The 22,313-nt window shown below is 38.9% G+C and overlaps 1 protein-coding gene across 5 annotated transcripts in view; it reads left to right on the plus strand.

Annotated features, from left to right (window-relative positions):
• The first annotated feature begins 6,220 nt into the window (after positions 1-6,220).
• The window catches only part of gria3a (glutamate receptor, ionotropic, AMPA 3a), an 85,285-nt gene continuing 69,192 nt past the window's right edge, over positions 6,221-22,313 (plus strand). For 3 of the 5 annotated variants that reach the window (XM_032576012.1, XM_032576010.1, XM_032576011.1), the window contains exons 1-2: positions 6,221-6,672; positions 8,244-8,402. In XM_032576012.1, the coding sequence (XP_032431903.1) occupies positions 6,585-6,672; positions 8,244-8,402 (247 nt within the window). In that variant the 5' untranslated portion in view covers positions 6,221-6,584. The remainder of the gene's footprint in view (positions 6,673-8,243; positions 8,403-22,313) is intronic. The other 2 variants (XM_032576007.1, XM_032576009.1) reach the window with 2 other exon arrangements.

Raw genomic sequence — 22,313 nt, forward strand, 5'->3', positions numbered from 1 at the left:
TACAAAGGTTTATACCGTTTCCTTCCTGGGGTTGTTTGAATTTTAATCATTTAGCTGGTTATTTATTTTGCTGCCGTTGTGTTGGTTTGCTGCTGGCAAGTCTGCAGATGTCTGAGCTTCAACCCTGTTAAGAGGCTGAACTGAAAGACTATGACTAAGCTTCACTTGTTTATAACACAATAATAGGCTATTTATTTTTATCTCATTATAAGATGAGATAAAAAATAAATAAGTCCTACCTATCTGGGCTTAAAACAGAGACATGTTTACTCTGATCAGATCAGCGGGGAAAATAGTCATGATCAGCATTTGGCATATTTTGTACAAACCTCTTAGTGTAAACTAAACAATTGAAGATTTAATATTGGGAATGATACCAATCTGTGTTTAACAGCAGGATGCAAACTTTTCCATCCAACCCAAACCTGCACAAGAAATCAAGGTTTGAGGTGAGTGTAAAATAATGTTTCTTTTTAAACTTGGTGCCTTAAACATATTTCATTCAAATGTAATGTGCTAACCTGCTTTTTGCTGATGCTTCATTTAACTCCAGTCTTAAGTCATCTTCTTTTCCTTTTGTTTTGGAAATGCGTGGTCCGCTATGCTTGATATTTTTCATAGTTCCCTTTGAGTTTAAAGCTATGAAAAAAATCCTAAATGCAAAATGTGTAGTGGGAAATACCATTAAACATCACCCTTGCTGTGTCTCCGAGGTGAAACATGGCAGCAGCAGAGTTGTGTGGAGAAAAGTTTTTATTCTACAGAGACAAGGAAAGGGACCAGAGTCAGGAAGAGAATACCGGATGAATCTATCAGTGAGTTGGGACAAAAATAAAATGTATTTACACATCAACTTCTTTAAATTCCCGTTCTTAAGGGACTAAAGTGGATTTAGAAATTATAACTGTAACATGGATCCAGAGGTACAATGAATTGATTTGGATCAAAGTGTATAATTATGCGTTAAAATGGGAATGCTGTACAATTGAATCTTAACAATCAAAGCCCACCTCCTACCGGGCTTTATGAGCCTTGAATATCATAAAGAGGTAAAGAGATTAGTACACTGATAATAAAATTTTTTATTTTATATTTTGGTACCTAAGCAATTTATCTTGTGGTTCTGTCAATTTGTTGTTTAATATCCTTTTTAGTATCTCTTTTTCACCATTTAGTTCTCTCTATGTCTCAAATTAAGCTCTAAGGTGCAGCTGCAGTTTCTGGCAGATTTATTTCTCTTAAAATTACTGCTAATCTTCTTTTTTTTAAGTATCTTTTTTTTATTTAGTTGCTATTTTGTCTTCTGAAGTCACTTACAGCTTGGAGGGTTATTGTCATGTTCAGTGGTGCGTTATTACTTTTTTTTTATAATAACAGACACAGTTTACCGCACACTGAACTGAGGTGATGTGGAAGATCGTCTCTACCGTCTGCACACAATATCTGTCAGCATTAGATTTGAAGAAATGAGTTCTGCTGTAACAGACGACTGTGATTCAGTCTTCCACAGGAAAAACATGGCCGTAGGCTCCCCTTCGCATATGCTGCTGTTTGTTGTTGTAACACAGCAAAAGGATGCATGAGATGAAATAGGAACGCATTACGGCAGCAGGTCGAGGACTTACTGACAGAAATGGTTTGCTTTACGCTTCCAGAACAGTCAATGTTGTTGTGGATGACAGTGTTAAAATTTATAAGAGCGCTTGCAATCAGCATTTCAGATAAGATTAGTGTTTGTGTTTGTGAATGCACAGAAATGTGCGAAGCAACTTTGAGACGATCTACGCGGCTCTCAAAGGAATTCAAATCTAACATGCTCCTGTTTTTTTTTTTTTTGAAGGGGTAAAAGGGAGATTGCTCCAGCAAGGCTGTTGTGTGCATTTTTTTTGTAACCTTATGGGGAAGGATGATGCCTCCTTCTTTCTTTCATCAACTGGCAATCAAACAAAGAAAAGTTAGGAAAACTCAACAGGTTTTTATTTATCATTGGCTAAGTCCGAAACAAAAAGTTTTGTCTGCTGGATTTGATTTAAAAGTACCATTTGTCATTTTTGGACATGAATACTTCCTGTTATATCACAAAAGAATGTCACAAAAGATACGCTGCCATGCAAACAAAGCAGGATGAAGGTTAAAATAAGTTTTCTATTGCTTATTTTTATGTCTGGTGAATGAAGAGAGGCCACCTCCTCTGTTCTGGTTCATAAAATTTAATTCTGCACATTAATTAATATGCTGGCGTTAGCACAATAACCATGTGCACTGAAAGAAAATATGACCAACCGTTGGGAACTAAAGGTGTGAAGGTTGGTATCTAAGACGCAGACTGTTTCAGCAATTCATTGCAGGAAACACCAAAGCACAGACTAGTGTGCTTTAGCCACTGGGGGGGTTATTGATTTAGAGACAGTCACTGAAATTTCAGACAGACGGGACAGTCATCAAGGTGAGAAAGAGATGCAGCTTCAGTGAGACCATATTTCTGTGAATTGTGACTAACTCCAAACCTGCATAATACACTTGTACTTACTCATCCTGATTCTCTGAAGCTCTGCAGCCAAACTCTGTACAAAATGTCCTTACAAACCCTTACATCTGTACTATGAAGGTCTCATACAATAACACTGTCTACATTTTCACAATTGATACTAAACTAATTAAAAGTCAGTCATTGGACTTTTTTTTTTTTGATGACTTAGTCAAATTGTGTCTGATGTGTTTGATTGCAGACGGGCGATCTCTGAAAACTAATTCTCACACTGGATGTGCCTGTATTTAGGACACTTTGCTCCCTGAGGCTTACAACTTGTGTGCATAATTCTGAGGGTTATAACAAGCAGTTGCTATTTATAAAATAAGGTTACCACTTTCAGAAACAGACGTATTGGTGCTGGCGAGTCATTGGACATGTTAGTTCTGCACTGACTGTGGCTTGCTTCAGCGTCACACGGCGGACACGCTCAACTTCCAGAAACAGAAAAGAGCATTTATTTACGTGCGCAGATGTGTAGCAGGGAGACTGCAGCTTAGTGAGTAGAAAAGCTCTACTTTTGAGGCTTGTTTGATGTGCAGATGATTCTAGTGAGTGCATGCTTTGCATGAGCCTCATTTACACAATCAGTTTACATTTCTGCAGCTCGTTTATCAAATTACATCAGCCTCCTGCAGCGAGTAAGCAATACTAGCGTGGATAAAACAATTTAACTTTCCATATCATTAGGGAGATAAATGTTCACCCCAGTGGAAGTTCAGCTGGAGGAATCTAATAAAGGTATTTCAGCGTAAAGTCATTTCTCATCATACTGCAGCATCATGATGTGTCTTAAGTCATAAAGTGCTATAAGACATGAAAAGAAACAGCTGAACAACAAACAATGAAAAATCACATTTGATGTAAAAGGGAAGCTTTTTAGACGGCTTCTAATAGTCTCACCTAGTGGAACATGTGGGAACGGGAGGTAAAGCAGCCCAAAAATGTAATAACTGTTTGATTTCAGGGTCATGCTAGTGGCGTAATATCTCTGTTGCATGTGTACTTTCAAAAACCAAACTGAACTGAAATCCACCCGTCCGTCTGTCCGTCTCATCCCAGCTACTCTTCAAAAATGGGAAAGACTTGATGTTCAAAATCTGATTTATCTACAGTCAGTTCAATGAATAAATAAATATACGCAAATGTAACTGTAACAAAAGAGGCTGGAAGCAGAATGGTAAGGGAAGTCAAAGAAATCTCCATTTTTGGAGTATTTCAGTTACATGACCCCACTGCAAAAAAAAGATTAATTTAGAGCTTTATCTTTGCTATTGGTGCCAATATTTTTGAGGTTCATATGAAATGTTGTAGTCAGTTATTATAATATGTAATATTATCATGAATTAGTTAAATACCTTTTTTTTTTGTTGATCACTAAAAACTATTCAGTTCTAAATAATTTCATTGTTATTTGCATTTCTTTTATTTCAAATTAAATACATGTGCTAATTACTACAAGGCGAGTCATATTGTTCCATTTAACACAATTCCGTAACAGTTTTCGGAGCCCAACATAACATTTTTTGATAAAGAGGTTTAGCTGCAGCACTACCGCCTGCGCTTTGATGTGTTCTCGTCCCACAATGCACCACGTACGGGTCTGCATTGCAGGCAGGTCCATTTAATTCCCAGACTCTTACATTATGGAGGATCCTGGTATTTAGGTGCATGTAGTGTGGTTTGAGACGGCTCACCTGAATTCAGAGGAACTTTCCTGGATTGAAAAATCTATACTGTGTGGATTTATTTATTTTTATTTAAAAATGACCCTTTTTATGTGCACTGTGCAGAAACCGACGTTAGCCTCTCTCCTCTTTTTATACTGTAGAATTGGTTGTACTAGTAGAGAACCTCAGCAGTGATTCGTACAAAAACATTTTGGACATTAAAATATGTCTTGTGTATTAACATATTTTTATTTCCTGCTAATTTACAAAGCCACACTTACTAAAATTGAAATCATATGCCAAACCCCTTCTTATCTTAGCTGTTGCAATGGCCACCAAAATAAATAAATATGCTGGCCTCTCCACTGGTGCCCTGGCAGTGTTATAAGCCTATGCTTTATGAATATGAATATAATTTTAATAGAGTAGAAGAAAACTATCAGAAGCAAACAGTAGCCCTCTGTGCACTAAATATTTTTTTTCTGACACAAGAAAACAATACAGCAATCACAAGAAAAGGAGCTTTGTGATTACAAGAGAATAGGGAAAAGTGATTCTGAGCTTGCAAGGCAATTATGGATTATGAGAGCTAAATCTGTTACACTCAATATGATGAGTTATGTAGATCATGAGTGGTACTTAAATGCATCATCATGGTTTGTTTGAATTTGTAGCCACATGTGGAAAGATGCAGCAAGTAAACAACTACAACCACACAGCGATACGACGTAGCTAAACTGAATGGAAGACAATAATATTCTGATTTTTACACCATAACTTTATTTTGAGCTCAAAGGAAAATATATAGATATTTTTGTTTACTCCTCTTTAATAATGTTTCAGATATCCTGTTATTGTGTCCTCATGTGCAGAGGCAGAATTGGACTCGAGTAGGAGGAGCACTACTTCAGTTGTTACTCAAATAAAAGCAAAACGTTGCCATAAAATGGAAATACTCAAGTAAGGGAACAAAAGTATTTGGTGAAATGGCTACCCAAGTATTGAGTAATTGATCATGACATCTGATTTAATATTTAAAGGGGCAGTGTTATGCTTTTTCTTTTTTTTTTTTTAGCTTCACATCATGCTATAATTTTATTCCCTCGTCAGAAACATACCTGGAGTGTCGCTGTGATTATTTCACGCATGTGTGACAAATCCTTTAATATCCCATGGCAACCATTCAGCTGACCAAGCGCCGCCTTAGAGGACAAAACTCCTCCTCGAAGCTGCAGTTTCCAGGCTTCTGCCTCACAGAACATCTGAGTACCACTGAATATCATTATTACAAAAATAACTAATTATGAAAATTAAACACTTTTACACGTCCTTCGTCCCAACGTAATTGCGCCACTACTACGTCTTGCAACGACCCCCATTACTATTTTATTAAGAAATAAATAAGCATTCTAGAATTGCCCATGCAAATAACCTAACCTGAAGCTCCTCCTTCGTTGTACCCATTCATTTATTTCTTTTTTTAATCACTCTATGCTTCTATTCGTATCTTAATACATAACATCTGTTAGATGGTTAGACAGGCTGTGATTAAACGGGAATAAATCAGCCCATTTGGCCCCGCAGTTACAGTTTCTACTCTGAAACACCTGCAGGGGACAGCGCAGGATTATGCTGTGCAGAACTACACTGCACCCACACGCACAACAGGGAAGGATGCTGGGATGGATGGATGGATGGATGGATGGATGGATGGATGGATGGATGGATGGATGGATGGATGGATGGATGGATGGGTATATATATATATATATATATATACACCCAGACGCACACACACATCAGTCAGTGGTATATCGTTGCTCCCTTTTGACTTTAATGCCTGTGCGCGCCGCTCAGCCTCTGCACCACACACACACACACATACCCACGCCCCCCCCCCCCCCCCCCCCCCCCCCCCCACACGCCAATTCTGCAGTGACGCGGGGAGGAAGGCTGCACTTATTATAATTCAACGTCAGAACAAGTTTGATAAACGCCCCCCCCTCCTTCATCCTCCTCCTCTTTCTCGCTCTGGCCCATTTCAGTGGTCTCCATCCACACAGTGAGGAGATCCGGTGGCCCGTCTCCTGCGCTCCACTCCATCACCACCACCACCATCTTTGAGATAAAACACTGGCTTGAGGTTCTTGGAGCAGAAGCAGCAGCGGCAGTCGTAGTGGGCTGGCGCTGCAGTTGCGCTGGCACACATTCAACGTGGGCGCACACACGGCGAGAGAGAGAGAGAGAGAGAGAGAGAGAGAGAGAGAGAGATATCCGCCGCCGCATCTTGTGGATTTCTTTGCGCTCCAGCCCGTGTTCATGATTCTCCCTGCTTCTCCTCGCCCACAAACACGCCAGGAGTTGATTTCACTTCTCGGGGAAAAATGTGGAGTCGCAGAGTTGCGGCGGTCCTGGTTTTACTTCATCTCATCGGGGACTCGCTGGCAGGGTTTCCAAACCAAATCAACATCGGTAAGTTCAACTCGGGTGTTTTTTAAAGGCTCACATTTGTCCATCGAGGACGAGTTTTTGGCTTCTGGTATTCACCCACTTAGACGACTGCGAACTTAGTCCACTTCTTTGTACCCAAGCGATCTTAGATTTAAAAAAAAAAATAGGGCAAATCCAGATACTGTACATCGCCATTATTAAAAAAATTAATAATAATAACTAGGTTGAAATCTTGAGAGGTCCTAAAATAGTCAGAACACAATAAATAATTATTTTATTGTATAAATATTTTTAGATGTGATGTTTAAAATAAAATGTTAGTTAATGGAATAAATGAAAACTGTTTAATTTGTCACTTTTCACCATTAAAAAATAGTTTTGAAAAAGAATGAATTAAAATTAGTGTGGAAAGAATTGATCAAAATTTGTATTTTAATATTGAATTATTTCCTGTTACCTGTACTGAAGTCCATCATTAAACAATATTAATATTGTTTAATATTAAATATTAAACTTACTGTTTAATATTAAATATTAAACAATATTAAAAATCCATGTCACAATTACTCATTCTACAAATAATGTAGAATGTAGAGTCACTATGTCTCTTCAAATAAACCCGGATGTCTGATTGGTTAATGTGCACCAGAAGTCAACTGCAGACCAATCAGCTACTCTATGCCAGTGTTAGGCCCTGCCCACTCATTCTGATGGGTAATTAACTCTTTAAAGTACATGTAGCTACATATGTATGATTTTTCAGACATTTACATTAAATTATGAATGTTCTGCCTTTTTTGTGGTCTAAATAAATGTTCATTAGATGAATTTTATAAGTTATTTCTTCCGCCAAAAGTGTGTGTGTTGCTGTAGGATGTTATATTTCCACCCTTAGAATCAGTAGCAGAGAATATTTTACCTTAAGTTACACCCTGACATTAAAATAAAAGCTATTTCCAATTGTTTGAGGAATCCTAACCTTGTGTAACCAGCTGAGCACGCACTAGCAAATTAAATTGGTTGATTATTGGCATATTTTTGAAAACATTATTTAATAAACACATTTGCTTATTAAAACAAACTCTGTTGGCCTTCAGGTAAATTAATAATGGTTCTGGTGGATACAAATCTCAAGTATAATGCATTTTTAAGGGGACAATGGAGCCAGTAGTATAATCATAACTTTTACACATGCTACTAACAACTGGTAAATAGGCAGAGACCAATTCCAATTCTTTTAAACCTTTAACCCTTAAACATTGAGGATGATGAGCAACAAATTTGATTAAAGCCACCTGATGGACTCGAGGATCCTTCATGAGGATCTTAACATGGTCCAGGTGAATGCTGTGATTTTGAAGCCACGCCCCTTTAGCTCCACAATCTCAGCCGTGTGCGCTGAAAGCACACAGGCCCATCATTTTGTGATGCCAAAGGATTCAATTTGACAGAAGAGGTTTATGGTCACATATTTATTGAGAAGCTTTGGTCTGAAATGTTTTCAAAACATTTAGCTAATAAAGAAAGACGAAGCTGTTGTTAGCTCTTTCTAAAATCTGACAGGCACTTTTTGTGTGTGACATTTCCTGCAGGTGGACTGTTCATGCGCTCCACAGTGCAGGAGCACAGCGCCTTTAGGTTTGCTGTCCAGCTCTACAACACCAACCAGAATGTGACAGAAAAACCGTTTCACCTCAATTATAATGTTGACAACTTGGAGTCCTCGAACAGTTTCTCTGTCACACATGCCTGTAAGTAATTGTCTTGTTGGTTTGTTGTTTGTTGTTTTATTTTCTTCTCTCAGTTGTGTTGTTTATGTCCTGCCCTCGATGGATGCAAAATTACTGCAATTATTGAAGTGAAACACAAAACAGCACAAAGGTTATGCTAAGCCTGTCTGTGTTGTATTCAAAACAATTGCACAGGGGTTTATAAAGACATTTGTGGTTATAAAAAAAAGAAAAGAAGAAAGGACTAAAACTATTGCCAAAGCGTCTGGCGTGATTCCTTCGCTTCTCGCTTATGGCATCCAGAATCCTCCAGCTGGATCATAAAACCTGATGGTCTCTAACTGGCCAACCAGGCCTTCTTTTTGGAAACAAAGCAAATGAATAATTAAGACAATAAGCGGCTCTTGTTGTACTACAAACTAAAAAGGAGTAATAAAAAGCATTTTAGTTTATGTTGAACAGGGGAGATTAATTATTCTAGTGGGTAACAAAGGGCCACATCACAAACAAACTGAATATTTGAGCAATGCTCTCAACATATTCAAATTGTGCTAAAGTGCACATTAAATAAATGAGGCTGGTTATAAATGTTTAAAAAATTGCTTTTGATGTCTTAAGTTTAAAAAAAAGCATAGACTTAAAGAATGAACATCCGTTTTTTTTCTTATTTACCCTGCTAACTTCGATAGTTTAAGTTGGAAATTATGCTTTGGTATAAGTTAGTTGTGTCACTTAAAGGTTTAGATCTCCACTTTGTTCCTCGTTACTGTCACATTTTATGGGTGGCTGTTCATGTTGGCATCAACGTCCGAAGTCATACAGTGCCTTGCAAAAGAATTCATAGCTTTTGAACCTTTTCATATTCACTGACATTACATTAGAGCCACAAAATGTACCGTATTTTATTGAAATTTCATACAACAAACCAACATAGAGCTGCAATTTTTTAAAGGTATCTGCCGTCCAGATTTGTTCACCTAGAGACTGTAAGTTATGCCCTTTTGTTTATGCAAAATAGATCAGATTCACTTGAATTCCAGATTTGAACTCTGACCTCAGATTGTCAGGTTTGGACTTTGACTAGGCCTGACTGTGCGTTCAGAGTTGTTGTCATGCTGGAAGCAAGTCTATTTTGCTTTCTCCATCTTCCCATGAATCCAGCTTCCCTGTCCCTGCTAAAGAAAAGCGTCCCCACAGCATGATGTAGCCGCTGCCATGTTTATTTGCGGGTATGGTGTATTCAGGGCTAAAGTAATGGTGTTAGATTATGAGGTTCAAATTCTGTCTTGTCTAATCAGAGCACCTTCTTCCACCTTGTGACAACCCGCTGACAGGACTTTCCACAGCTTCCTTCCAACAACAAATTTCTTCTTGCCTCTCTTCTATGAATGCCAGATTTGATGATGATGAAATCTTTATTTCGAACATATAAAAACACTAACGTTAACAGAGGAGAAAAATAATACAAGAATAAACATAGGAATAACACCAAAACATAAAACTAAAACTTTCTTATTCAGTTTGAAAAGGAGTAGGAAGAAGCCAGTGCTCATTAAATCCTACCCCTAACTGACTCATCCACTCTATACATTGTGCATCTCAGTCTGGAATGCAGAGTCTAAATACTTCCCACGTTTTAAATATTTCTACGTATAATTTGGTCTCCATGTCACAATTACTCATTCTCCAAATAATGTGGCATGTTCTTCCAATCCTAGCTTTGGAGTTCTACAGATCCTTCAGAGTTAAAGTGGATTTTATTTTGGGGTTAAATGTAAAGAGGGGTTTTGAATACATATGCGTGCAGGAGTAACAAAGGGATTTGAAAACCACGTGTCATTTTCCTTCTAGCTTGCTTGATTTTGATTCCTATTGATCTGTCCCATTAAATCCCTAAAATATATTTTTGTAAGGCAACCTTGAGGATCACATAAGGTTCCCTCAGCAACCTAGCCTGTAGGTGTCTATGTCTACATCTCTGAATATAAATAGCTCATTGTGCCATCCTTGTCCTGGTGAAATCTGCGTGGCAGTCTCCGCAAACATGATGAATTTGATACGAAGGAGCGAGGAGCGTGACGATGCCTGATAGATGCACGACGTGCCCCCCTGCCCCGCCGTGCAGGGTGTTGAGTCCTGTCTGGAGAATTAATCTGTTATCTCTCTTCCCACCAACAGCACTTAACACTTTACGCTCGAAGATCAGCCGCAGCTCTCTGAACTCTGTCAGCTGTCTCAGAGATGACTGCGAAAGCTAATGAAGTGAGAACAAGCCTGCTAAAAGAAAGGGAAATTTGAACGCAGTGGCGCCTCCCACATTCAGGCCCCCACCCCCTCCATCGGCTGTCCTGTAGGTGGACTGCTGTCGTATTGTCGGTAAGCGGTGGCAGTGCTCGCAAACTGCATTTAGTGGAGTCTGGCGTGCAGCAGCAGCAGCAGCCGGAGGGGAGCAATCGCTGCCACAGGCAGGTTGACACACTTTCACAGTCTCACGCCACGAAGCCGCCCGTGTTCCACTGCAACCTTGCTCCGTTGGCAGCTGAGTAATTACACCGAAGCAGCTGTTGGGTCAGTGCTCAGCTCAAGGGCACTTCAGCAGGCGGTGCTGAGGAAGACACGCACGTTACCTGCTGGGATCGTCCTGATCTGGTGGGGAACATGACGTTTTTTCCCCCCGAATTAACACAGACTAAATCCAAACTGCATTGTGTTTGGAAGGAGCTTATGGATTCCCTTTTTAAGGGAAATCCTTATAAAGGATAATCAGAAGGATTAATTTCAGTGTGATAAGCTGACGCAAGCTGAGGATAATACTCACTAGTTGACAAAGAACATTGAGTGGCTCATTATGCAGACCAGCCAGGTTCAGCCGGTGACTCCAAAAAGCACCAAGCTACACGGTTACATATATAGCAGGCGGGATTGCATAATGGCCTGCTTTTCTTGGCAGGTGTTGATGTTTCCGATGGATGTTGTGATGAGGATGTGACACATATCTATTTTGGCAAGAACTGAAGGAAAGTCCGAGCTGTGCTTTTTCCCACAACTCGCATCATCGATTGAGAAAAAATATTAGCATGTGTTATGATGACTGAGATGTTATAAAGGATGTTCAGTATTTATTTCTTCTTCTTGGAGACGTGACAGAGAGAGGCAATAATGAAAGGGTCAGAGTAATTAGTGGTAAGTCAAAGCTTGTCTTTTGTGATTGTTTTATGGATTTGGGTTGGAGTAGAAAAACAGGACAATGCCGCTCCTCACCCTCTTTCCCCCCAGCTCAATCGGTATGTAATGGCTGTTACAAATCCCTGATGGCAAATGACTCTGTTGTTGCTGGCAGAGAGGATCAATAAGGTGGACGGCCGTCGTCCGGCCGGCGGTGGCGTGTTTGTGTTTATGCTTGACTCTGGCTTGTTCCCTAGTATGGAAAAATCAATTCACGGCAAACTTTTTTCTTTTCTTTTAACCCCCTCATCTTCTCCCCTGAGCTGCATTTTGAGCTGTGATGCTTTGACTGCACATGTAAAAGTGACCATAAAACTATGAGGTCAATAGTGCACCGCAGCAAACAGTTCCCAGTTGTGATTGAATGAATTCTGACAAAGAGAAGTTTGCTGTGCTGTATTATCTCTCGACCACCTATTTGTGACTGGAGAGAGGCTGCAGAACGTATTGACGTGACACGTTGCTGCAGGCTGGGACTGATTGCATGCATAAAAGTGGCAATGGGAAGGTCATATCCATTAAGACTAAGGTTAGGAGTGGAAAATACAAAAGAAGAGAGAGCTGGACATTAGGTACTGGGTGGCATTGCATTCGTATGATAACCATGGATAAAGATAACTTGGTTTCAATGTAGTGATGAAAGAAAACATAATATGATCTGATTTGTTTTATTCCCTGAATTTTCTAAAATAACACAAGACTTTACTTTTTCCAATACAATAAAGTTAGTTATCATATTTACAGTGTCATAAAAAATATTTGCTGCAATTAAGATTTCTTCTGGTCAAACAAACTTTAATTAGCTGGTTAATTGGGTAGCCTATCTGCTCAGGTAGATCGTAGAATCAGCTACTAGACAGGCATGCTGCTTGTAGCTTAACCAACTCTTGTATTTATCAGTGTGACCTTCAAAAGAGTGATGCGTGACACTCTTTTAGTTTGTTCTTGAACAGAACATTTTCCAAATAAACATGTCATAATTAACCTTTTATCAGCCAGCTTACCTGCAGCGCACAGCCAGTAATTCTGTACAAATGGTTAATTTCTTTAAAAATATTGGTGTAAATTGAAAACAGTAAACAGTATTTGAGGGTCCTAAAGTGTTTGAGTTTACTTATTTACTTTTCAATTTTGTGTTATTCTTGTACATGTTCATTCTTTTGGTATTTTATTGATTTTATTTTTTGAGAATAACACTGGCTCCCCTTGTTTAGTTAAGTTAAGAGTTTTTCTGTCAATTAGTCATCTTCCCTCTGCCCCTCCAGTTGTGCTCTCCACACAGCTGTTTCTTACACCCACTTGTTCCTGAGTCAGGTAAGCATCAAGTGTTCAAGCTCTCTGCTGTTGCCTATCAGATTTCTGAACTCCAGAGTTCTTCGCTTTTTTATTTTATCTTTGGACTCCTTTCCTTCCTCTGTTCCTCATCACTTCCTTTATGATTCTGCCTACTTCCTGTCTGCATTAGGGTCCTGTAAGTACACAAAAGATGACCCCATGCTTACTAAAAAAACATGAATTTCTCATTTGTATTGCTGTGTATAAGCTATGTCATTGTATAGTACAATAAAAGACATTTGTAGATTTCTAAACTACATTTCAAAGCTATTTTTTCTTAGGAAGGAAAGCCAAAATATTCACAGTGTTTCTTGCAAGAGTGTTTGTTCTAAGCTATCAATCCTCCCCCTGCTGTGACTCAACCAGTGTGCTGCCGTTCAGACAGAGGCTAATGTTAGAGCACTTCAGTGTGTAGGCAACGGACAGTCCCACTAATGCAGCACAGACCAGTTCATGCAGCCAGATTTCCTCCTCTTCATCCTCCTTCTGCTCTTTTTCTTCTACATTGTTAACACTGTGCTCAATACTTTGATTCATTAGCAGCCGTCCGCTGATTAGGAGATTTTTAGTCTTTGCAGAACTCGCCTTCACATTAGCATGTGAAAGATGTGCACACAACTTTGATGGCGTAAGCTAATGGGGTATTTACTTGATTAAAACTCTCCCCTCATATTTTGAAGTGTTATGTGTTATTTGCATCATAGAAGTTAGAAGCAATTGGTAAGATAATCACAGCAGATATTATTTTTAAATAATCCCCATCGTAGATTTTAGGCCTAATAATTTAGTAACTCGGAGAAAAGTACATACATTTATATATCTAAAAAAAAATATTACATCAGCAATTGTTATTTTGAATATCAGTAAGAGAAACATTGCTGCTACGAATTGGCAGAAAGATACTTCATACATTTTCCTAATTTTCACAGATTCATCAGACTTTTAGATAATGATTATTTATGTTGAGCCAGGCTTGCTTGTTTTTACCAAAATTAGATGAACAAATATTCAAGTTTGCAATGCTCCTATGAAAGTCAAGAGTCCTAATAATTTTACTAAAATTTTTTGACATTTTTTTTGTTTTGTTTATGAAGCTGGGACACTACTGGATATGAAAAGATAAATTAATCATCTGTTCTTGTTTTCTATTTTAGATTAGAGTTGTGGAGCTTGTGAGAATATTGTAATATCTCATGGGCAAACATCGATTGACAATGCTTTACATAATTTTCTGTGGCAGTAAGTGAAGCAAAACAAGCACGCTCGAGCGTAACCAAACAACATAAAACAACCCTGAATTCATCATAACCCTGGGAACTCATGTGAACCGACGGTCATGAATGATGCATGAACATCAGAGACGAGGTTGTCAAACTGTTTGGCATGAAGGAGAGCAGTCCTTGTGATAGCTTCCATCCTAATCCCCAGCTAGACCGCAGTGATAATAGCGCAGGCACACAGAAAATATTTACTCACTTTGCTTTTCTGCATAGTACTGAGGTCAGTAGGAAAGAAAACATTTGGATTTGGGATGCAATGGTCGTATTTGGTGGTGATCATATTTTGACATGAAGAGTAAAAAATCAAGTAGCAGCTACTAGCTTACTTGTCAAGATTGTTATAACAGTGATTAGCACTGCTAGCATGACAAAGGAAGCAGCCTCATGGGCTATGTTTACACTGCAGCCTGAAGTGACCCAATTCCAATTCCAATTTTTATTATTATTTTATATTTTTTGCCATGGTTGTTTACACTTTCAAATATATTTATGTACTGTACTGTATGTGTTCTTCAGTGTGAACTGCAAACGACCTGAAAGTCTCCCGCATGCACAGTAGAGGGCGCAATAGCGTCAGGGTTCTCAGTGTTCTGCCAACCGCCATAAAGAAGAGGAAGTGCTCAGTGTTTGCGGAAGTAAACGTGGATGTTAACGGTGTAACATAGCTTACAATTTTGAAGTTGTTGTCCGACCGGAGCAGCATATTAATAACTTAATCCCCATTATAGTCCGCCGTGGTTGTTGTTTTTCTTCCCGCTTGGGCGTATCAGGACGCAGAAAAGTGACGTTTGTCGAGTATCAGTGACGTTCAATCCGATGAATGCGACCTGGACGTTAGGTCACATTTGAATCGGATACGTATCGGCCTGGGTTGCATTCGAAACAAATCCGACTTGTATTGTTCAGACTGCCATGAAAAGGTCAGATACAGGTCGCATTACAGCAAAAAAAAAAAAAAAAAAATCGGAGTTGGGTCACTTCAGGCTGTAGTGTGAAGGATAATAGAGTCTTACCTGAGGTTTCCAGTAGGATGCCAACTCATTCACGTTTTGGTGGTGTGGAGGGGGGAAACTAACGCGCCATAATACGGATGTTTACAGTAGAATACTAACACGGGAGCACGGCGGGAAAGGAGGGTAAAAAGCGGCAGTTTTCCCGGCCAAGACGGGAGATTTGACAAGTATGTGCCAACGTTTTCTTTTCAAACATTGCTTCGTAATAGACAAACGTTGAAGGCTGTACAATTTTTACTCAAAACACTTAAAAACGTACCATTTCGCTTTACAGAAATTACGATGAAAATTTGTGAGAAATAGATGTAAGGTTTCCAGCAGTAGATTATGTTGCATTCTGGATGTAAGAGTGTTGTGGAATTATACATTATTTGGACCCTTGTGAATGTAAGAGTTCACAAGGGCTTTGTGGGCTTGTGATGTCTCACTTCTTTCAAGGATATGAGGCTTTGAATGGTGAGTTGGACATTATTTTGCATTTCAGAATAGTTCGACAAAAGCGTCTACAGTTATGATTGTATCCTTCATTGGCATACATGATTGAAATAATAGCTTTTCAATAAAAGCTATGATTTTTTTTATTATCTTAGCTATCATATATTCATGTAGCATGCCCTGCCCGCAGGACATAAGAACGCTAATGGATAAAACTGAGCGACTGCATTGATCCTTCCTGTTATCTGCTGAAAGTCTTGCTCTCTCTCTGATTCAGCTCAACATACTGTGGAAAATGGTTTCCTTTTCAATAGCTCCTGTGTTTCCTCTGATTTCATTTTATAGATACTTAAAACAGCAAATTCAACACTCCTCTTTGAGTGCATCTCTAATTTGCATACGTCTTTTATTTAGGGATACACTTTTCCACAAATGTCTTCTTCTGATAATAACCTAGAAATGTTCAAGTTTTAGCTGCTGCAGCCAGTGGGTTGTCAGCTCGGTGAACTGCGAGGAATTGAAAAGCAGTCGTTCTTAGATTTGTTGTGGCGTTTCGAAATAGAAAATACACGCACACAACATCATTTTGCAAGCAGTGTATTCACCGACATGAATAGAGTGTTTGACCCTTAGTTTAATAAGAACTTTTAACGTCCACCGCTGCAGGGTGAGACATGATTCATGCACCATCGTGCTCATAAATACATTTCTTTCTTTGAAAAGGGAAGTAAATGTCCTTAACTTCAGCAGCAGCGTTTAAATAACAGCCGAGTGAGGCTGCGGCTATCAGTTAAATCCCAACTTATCCAAACAAGCTCACAGCCTGTTTATCTCAACTCCGAATCTCATTTCTAGTTTTCCTCCAACCCAGTCACTAAACTCTGAGCAAAGATAAGGCTGTGAAATGGCAGAATAGTCTTGAATAGCTTCGGGGGCAAACCTCTGGAGATGTGCAGTTAGTCTTTCATCCCGTGTATCTAAATGTGCTTACATGTCAGCGCTGTAACAGAGCGACGGTGATCGCTACTGACAAGCTACAGTGATGTTGCAGCAGTTCGTTTGCAGGCTTACACAATGTCCTCGACCGCTGAAATCTCTGTTTTTCATTCAGCTCTGCCTCGGATTATTCAAGGACAACAAGCCGTGAGCCACGCGGAGTAGTGTCAAAGAGAGGAATCCAAAGATGATATCTGTGCAGTGAATAATTTAGGGAGTTTCTTAAAGAGCTGCTTTTGTGAATTTGTAGAAGTTAGTTTTGAAGATTAGACCGATTTTTAAAAAAAATGTTTTCCCTCTGCCAGGTTGATTATCTGCATTTGATTCAGATAATTCATTTCCTGCTGGGGCATTGTCGTGAAAGTGGTTGAAGTATTGGTGTAAGTGCTGATAAATTGCGCAACGGGAAGTAGAATATTTCAAGAGGCTGAGTTGAAATGAAAACCGTTTTAATAAAGAGTTGCAAGGCTGCAGAAGACTCAGTTGATTAAAACTCCTTCCTTAGACGAAATATTAACAATCCATAACATTTTAATTAAAAACAGGATTTCACTGCAGCACATAATGCTATCTCATGTGTTAAAGCAAAATTATTCATTTTTCACAAACTTTCAGTGGTTTTTTTTGCCTTCTTAAGTGTTTTTTTCCCCTCTCTATCTCCTCTTGAGTCATTCTTCGGATGATGTTCTCGCAGTTTATGTAAAGAATGTGTAGGTGGAAGGTTTGCGTTGCTTCTTCATGCAGTGAAACGTTCAAGTCTATTCGTCTTCCTAGCGCCCCGGTGGCCGCAGGGCAAGTCTATGACATTATGCATCAACTGCTGTAGATTTCCCGCCCGTCATGTTGCTTTAGCATGTGGACTGCATCTAGTGGTATTCTTCACATTAGAGTTTATCCAGCAACTGTCGCCGCTCTCTTTAAGTGCATAATGAGCACATATATATATAAATATATATACATGGAGTCACACACTGAGGGAAAACATGTAGTTTCACAAGAGGGAACTCCAGCCAGCATGTAACAGCACCGCCTGAGGAGGAACACCTACTCAGCGTTCACTTTATATGCGCCCTATTCTTTCAATGTGGTTGGTCATCTGAGACAAATTGTGCAACATTGCAGAGCGTGATGTGTTTAAGCATATAAAACCGCTTAAATGTTATTACAAAAAGATATCATTTTAGCCATGTGCCTTTAGCGTCACTGAGTCACATTTCGACTATACTGCAGACCATGTGATTTAACACTCTTAACTGAACCAGCGGGTCATTATAATGAATTGAAATGGTTTTGGACGGTGTGAGATACATTGACAGGCAGTTTATTCACTGAAAAAGGGGGAACGACTTATCATCGTTGTTGTTTAGTGTCTTCTGCTAACCCTCACTGAGGTCTTATTTTGTGTAAATATAATACACTAATTAAAATGCCTCAACTGCAGACAAAAAGGTGAGTAACACTGTAAACATCTAGAAGTAAGTTCTTCTGATGAGGTGGATTCAGCCTTTTCACCTGCAGTGGTTCTGACTGAAGACGAACCAATCTATAGTCAATATTACCTGTAAGTTTTTACTTAGCTGGTTGGGATCGGTGGCCGACGGGTTAGAAATAGAAATAAACTCTTCCTATTTGTTAACCATGAGCACACCAACCTACAAATCAGATTTGTATTTAAATCTGCATTTCAGCCCTAAAATGTTTGCCAAAGACAATTTAATTGCCAGTATTTCATTTTGCAGATATAATACTGTGCAAACTCCTTGATTAACTGTCCTAATTTGAAGTAATTTCAATATTCACCTACAATGTAATTATACATATTTTTTATATTAAGGTTCACCGTGTGTTTAACAATCAACTAGTTATATAGCAAATGGAAATAAAAATTGTTTTAAAGATATTGCTAAGCTAATCTGACACTGTTATCTATTGTAAAGGCAAAGAGGCCCAAAGCCCAAAACCACCACAGACCAAAAAAATAATAATTAAAAAAAACTAACCAAACAAACACAAAGGCATTTCTCATTTTCCATTAAAAAGTTTTGATGATTCCCAAGAGTTTGCGAAATATTTGACAGAATCTTGAGACAAAATTTGAATTATTTGGAAGATTTTTATCCAAGCTAATGGAAAACAAAGGCAGCATTTAATTCTCATTAAACACTGTAATGTTGGTGTTATAGTCTGGAAGTGTTTTGCTTCTTCTAGAGCAGGACAGCTTAACCCTAACTAGTAAGTTGATTTGGGGGAGGCATTTATTTTTTCGCACAGAATAAGAGAAAAATTCTGTTAGGGGGAAGATACTTTTTCACAGTTGTGTATTTCATACATAACAGCCCAAAGACCAGCTAGTTTCCTATCCTTCCTTACAAGGTGTAACAAAACCTTCCCACCAAGCATCAATACACACAAAGAGCTGTTATCACAAAAAATGCTGCAGTGTTCAAGGCAGCGTTTCATCTTTTAAATCTTGTGGCACCTATTGGCGATTCTGTCCTAGAAAATTTCACCTCCTCGTCTTTCTTGGGTCTTTCCTTTTACCCAGCTCCCTAATGCCGCTTTCTTTTCGCAGACCTCGTTCTTGCATCTAGCTCGCAGGCCAGCACAGCAGCTCCAACGCTGCTTCTGTTCAGAAACGCAGCTTCCAGAGTTCAGTTGTTGCATCCCTCCATCAGCTGGTGTGGTGAAAAGCTCAGACATCCACGCAGCAGAGTTCAAAGTTGTGTTTAAAACGGGGGTGCTGCTAAGGATGCTGTACCTGCCAGTCACGCCTAACAAGGTGGCGAGAGCTGAAGCTAAACAGAAGGTGAGGGAGAAAGGAGAGAGCTGGAGGAAAAAAAGACCCAACAATGACAGGCAGATGTGGGTGTTTGCACAGCGATGAATAAGACGGGAGTTGAAGAAAAAAAAGTAAGCGGTAACATTTTCCATCTGGATATTAGTCATGCATAGAAACGTCCAATGTTAATAATCTGAACTGAAACGCACAGAGCAGAAAAATACCACAGCATCCCCTCTGCAATAAAGTAAATGATGCGTGTCTTCATTTAAGGCTGGGATCAGAGGAATTTACTCTTGGCGGCTGATGTTTATGAGCTGAAATGCGTTATTTTATTAGTCCTTCAGGGGAGTGGGCTTCCTAGCTTCACGAGAAACTAAAATGTTCACAGGATTGATTAATGCTAGATGAGCTGTCCGTGTTGTGGTTGTCAGCATTGTTCTAATAAGCTGAAGTAAAGAGAAACCTGTGAATTTATTATTTAGAACGGATTGATCCGCCACGGTGGCTTCAGTGGCCATCTCAGGACAGCACAGAGACATGCAGGGCAAACAAGCTAAGGGCAATTTAGAGTGAGAAATTAGCCAAACAATCTTATCTGGGGACTGTAGAAAAAAAGAGAGAAACCACTGGGAGAACTTGGAACCTTTATACAGAAAGACGTCAGGCCAGGATTCAAACCGGGGACCTTCTTGTGTTGCATGACATGAGCTCTAACCTCTCCACTAGGTCTGTCACGATAAGAAATTTTGCTGTATGATTAATTGTTCTAGAAGTTATTGCAATAAATGATAATATTGTTGTTTTGGGACCATTTTTAAGTACTATAATAGTAATTTCATAATAATTCATGAACACATTCTCAAAGATCAATAAACTTTAAATTCTAATGAAGATTTAGCACCGGAACTGGAAGACATTTTAAATATCCAAACTAAATGAACAAAACAACAAATAAATAGAATTATGAAGTGTCTTCAAACAAAATATGACTAGATGAGAACAAAGCACTAGACAGAAGACTTTTATCAGCCAGTTTTTGGTTGAAAGAGAAAAAGATAAATCATTCCAAACGAAATTATTGAGTTTGTTTTAATTTTTCATGCGATTAATTGGTTTATTGATTATTGTGACAGGCTTACTCTCCACCACCATGATTATCCAATTCCTGATAAACAAAAACAACAAAGAAGAAGCTCTCGAACTAAAGCTGAATTCAACATATTTGCATAGAAATTGTTCCTGATTATGAAAGTGGAGTAATGACGATTTTGACCGCTTAAAAGGTTTGTTGGTTGCAGTCCTGTTGTTTTCTATTTATAAAAGAGAAACGTTGGCTTTTTCAGACAAACATTAACATGTGATATGAACACGATGGTGGCAATTAAAGAAAGAAAGGGTACGAAGAGAATTTTTTCGAAAATGCAAAAATCACATCAAGCAGTAACAATAGGTGGCCAAACTGCTAATTTCTCTCCAATTTTTAAACATGGTAGCACATAGTTGTGAAGTTCAAGGAAAATATTCAACACATTTTACAAAAGAAAATTTACTCTAATACCAAAATAAATGTGTGACTTCATTCAGGAGTCGCCTAAAGTTCACCTCTGTGTGATTTAACATCAAATACAACTCTTCCCTGCAGGTCTCAGAGATTTTCAGGAGAACTTTTTAGATCATGAAGACCAAGGAACACAAGAGACAGGTCAAGGATAAAGTTGAGAGGAACTTCATGGGTTAGGTTATCGGATAACTTCCCAGGCTTTGAACAGCTGCCAAAGCTCTGTCCAATCCATCATGTGAAAGAGTGAGGCACAACTGCAAACCTTTCATGGCATTTACAGTCATGCAATCCACAAATCTCAGCTTTACAGAAGCATGACAAGAAGAAAGCTCTAGTTTAATTGAGTCGATCATAAGTCATGTTTGCAGGGCCCACAACAAATATGTGGACAAAGATACTCTAATCAGATTAATCCAAAAATGTAATTACCATGTGTGGCGGCACACCATCCCGCATGATGAGATATGATCTTATGAAGCGTGGTTGTTCTTCCTCAGCAGAAACAAGACGAGTTGATCAGATTTAATAGGATGATGATTGGTGCTCAATGCAGGGAAATCCTGGAAGAAAATCAGAGTGGAGCTTCATCCTCCAGCAGGACAATTACCCAAAGCTTTCAGCCAGTTACAATATGGTGGTTTTGATCAAAGCATGATCATGTGTTGAAACCACCCAGGTAGGGATCAGTTTTAAATTTATTTGGCGTGAGGTTTTATGGATGATTCCACGTGCTGTCAACACAATCTGACCGAGCTTGGAGTGTTTTTACAGAGTGGGCTGAAATTTCATCCTCTACATGTCCAAAGTTGATAGAGCCATACTCCAAAAGACCATAAGCTACAAACTGCTGCAAATGGTGGTTGGACAAAGTATTTCCTCAGGGAGGTTTGATACAAATACACTTATCAGCTCAAAATCCTTTTAAAGAAGATTATCTAAACATTCCCATCTCAGTTTTCCGACCAGGAAACTGTTAAGTGCACATCAAAAGACCTATGAAAGCACAGTTATTGTCACAGTACACATGATAAATGGTTTTAATAAGCACAGGCAAGCTTTAAAGCACATGCAGGCAGAGTGAACTCACCTCCGCAAACTTTTATTAGCACTGATTGGACAATGAATGTAGACAATACACTTCTTAATGAGCACATTACAGCATATTACCTCATTTAGCAATTTAATGTTACGGACAGGCTTCAGGGTTGTGTTAAGATTTATGGACATAACAGCAGGTTCTATCATTCACTACATTTCCCAGGGGTCTATTTTTACTGTCTTTGTTCCCATCGATCATGCGTAAAT

The sequence above is a fragment of the Xiphophorus hellerii genome, chromosome 11 (assembly GCF_003331165.1).
Source record: "Xiphophorus hellerii strain 12219 chromosome 11, Xiphophorus_hellerii-4.1, whole genome shotgun sequence".
NCBI classification, from domain to species: Eukaryota; Metazoa; Chordata; class Actinopteri; order Cyprinodontiformes; family Poeciliidae; genus Xiphophorus; species Xiphophorus hellerii.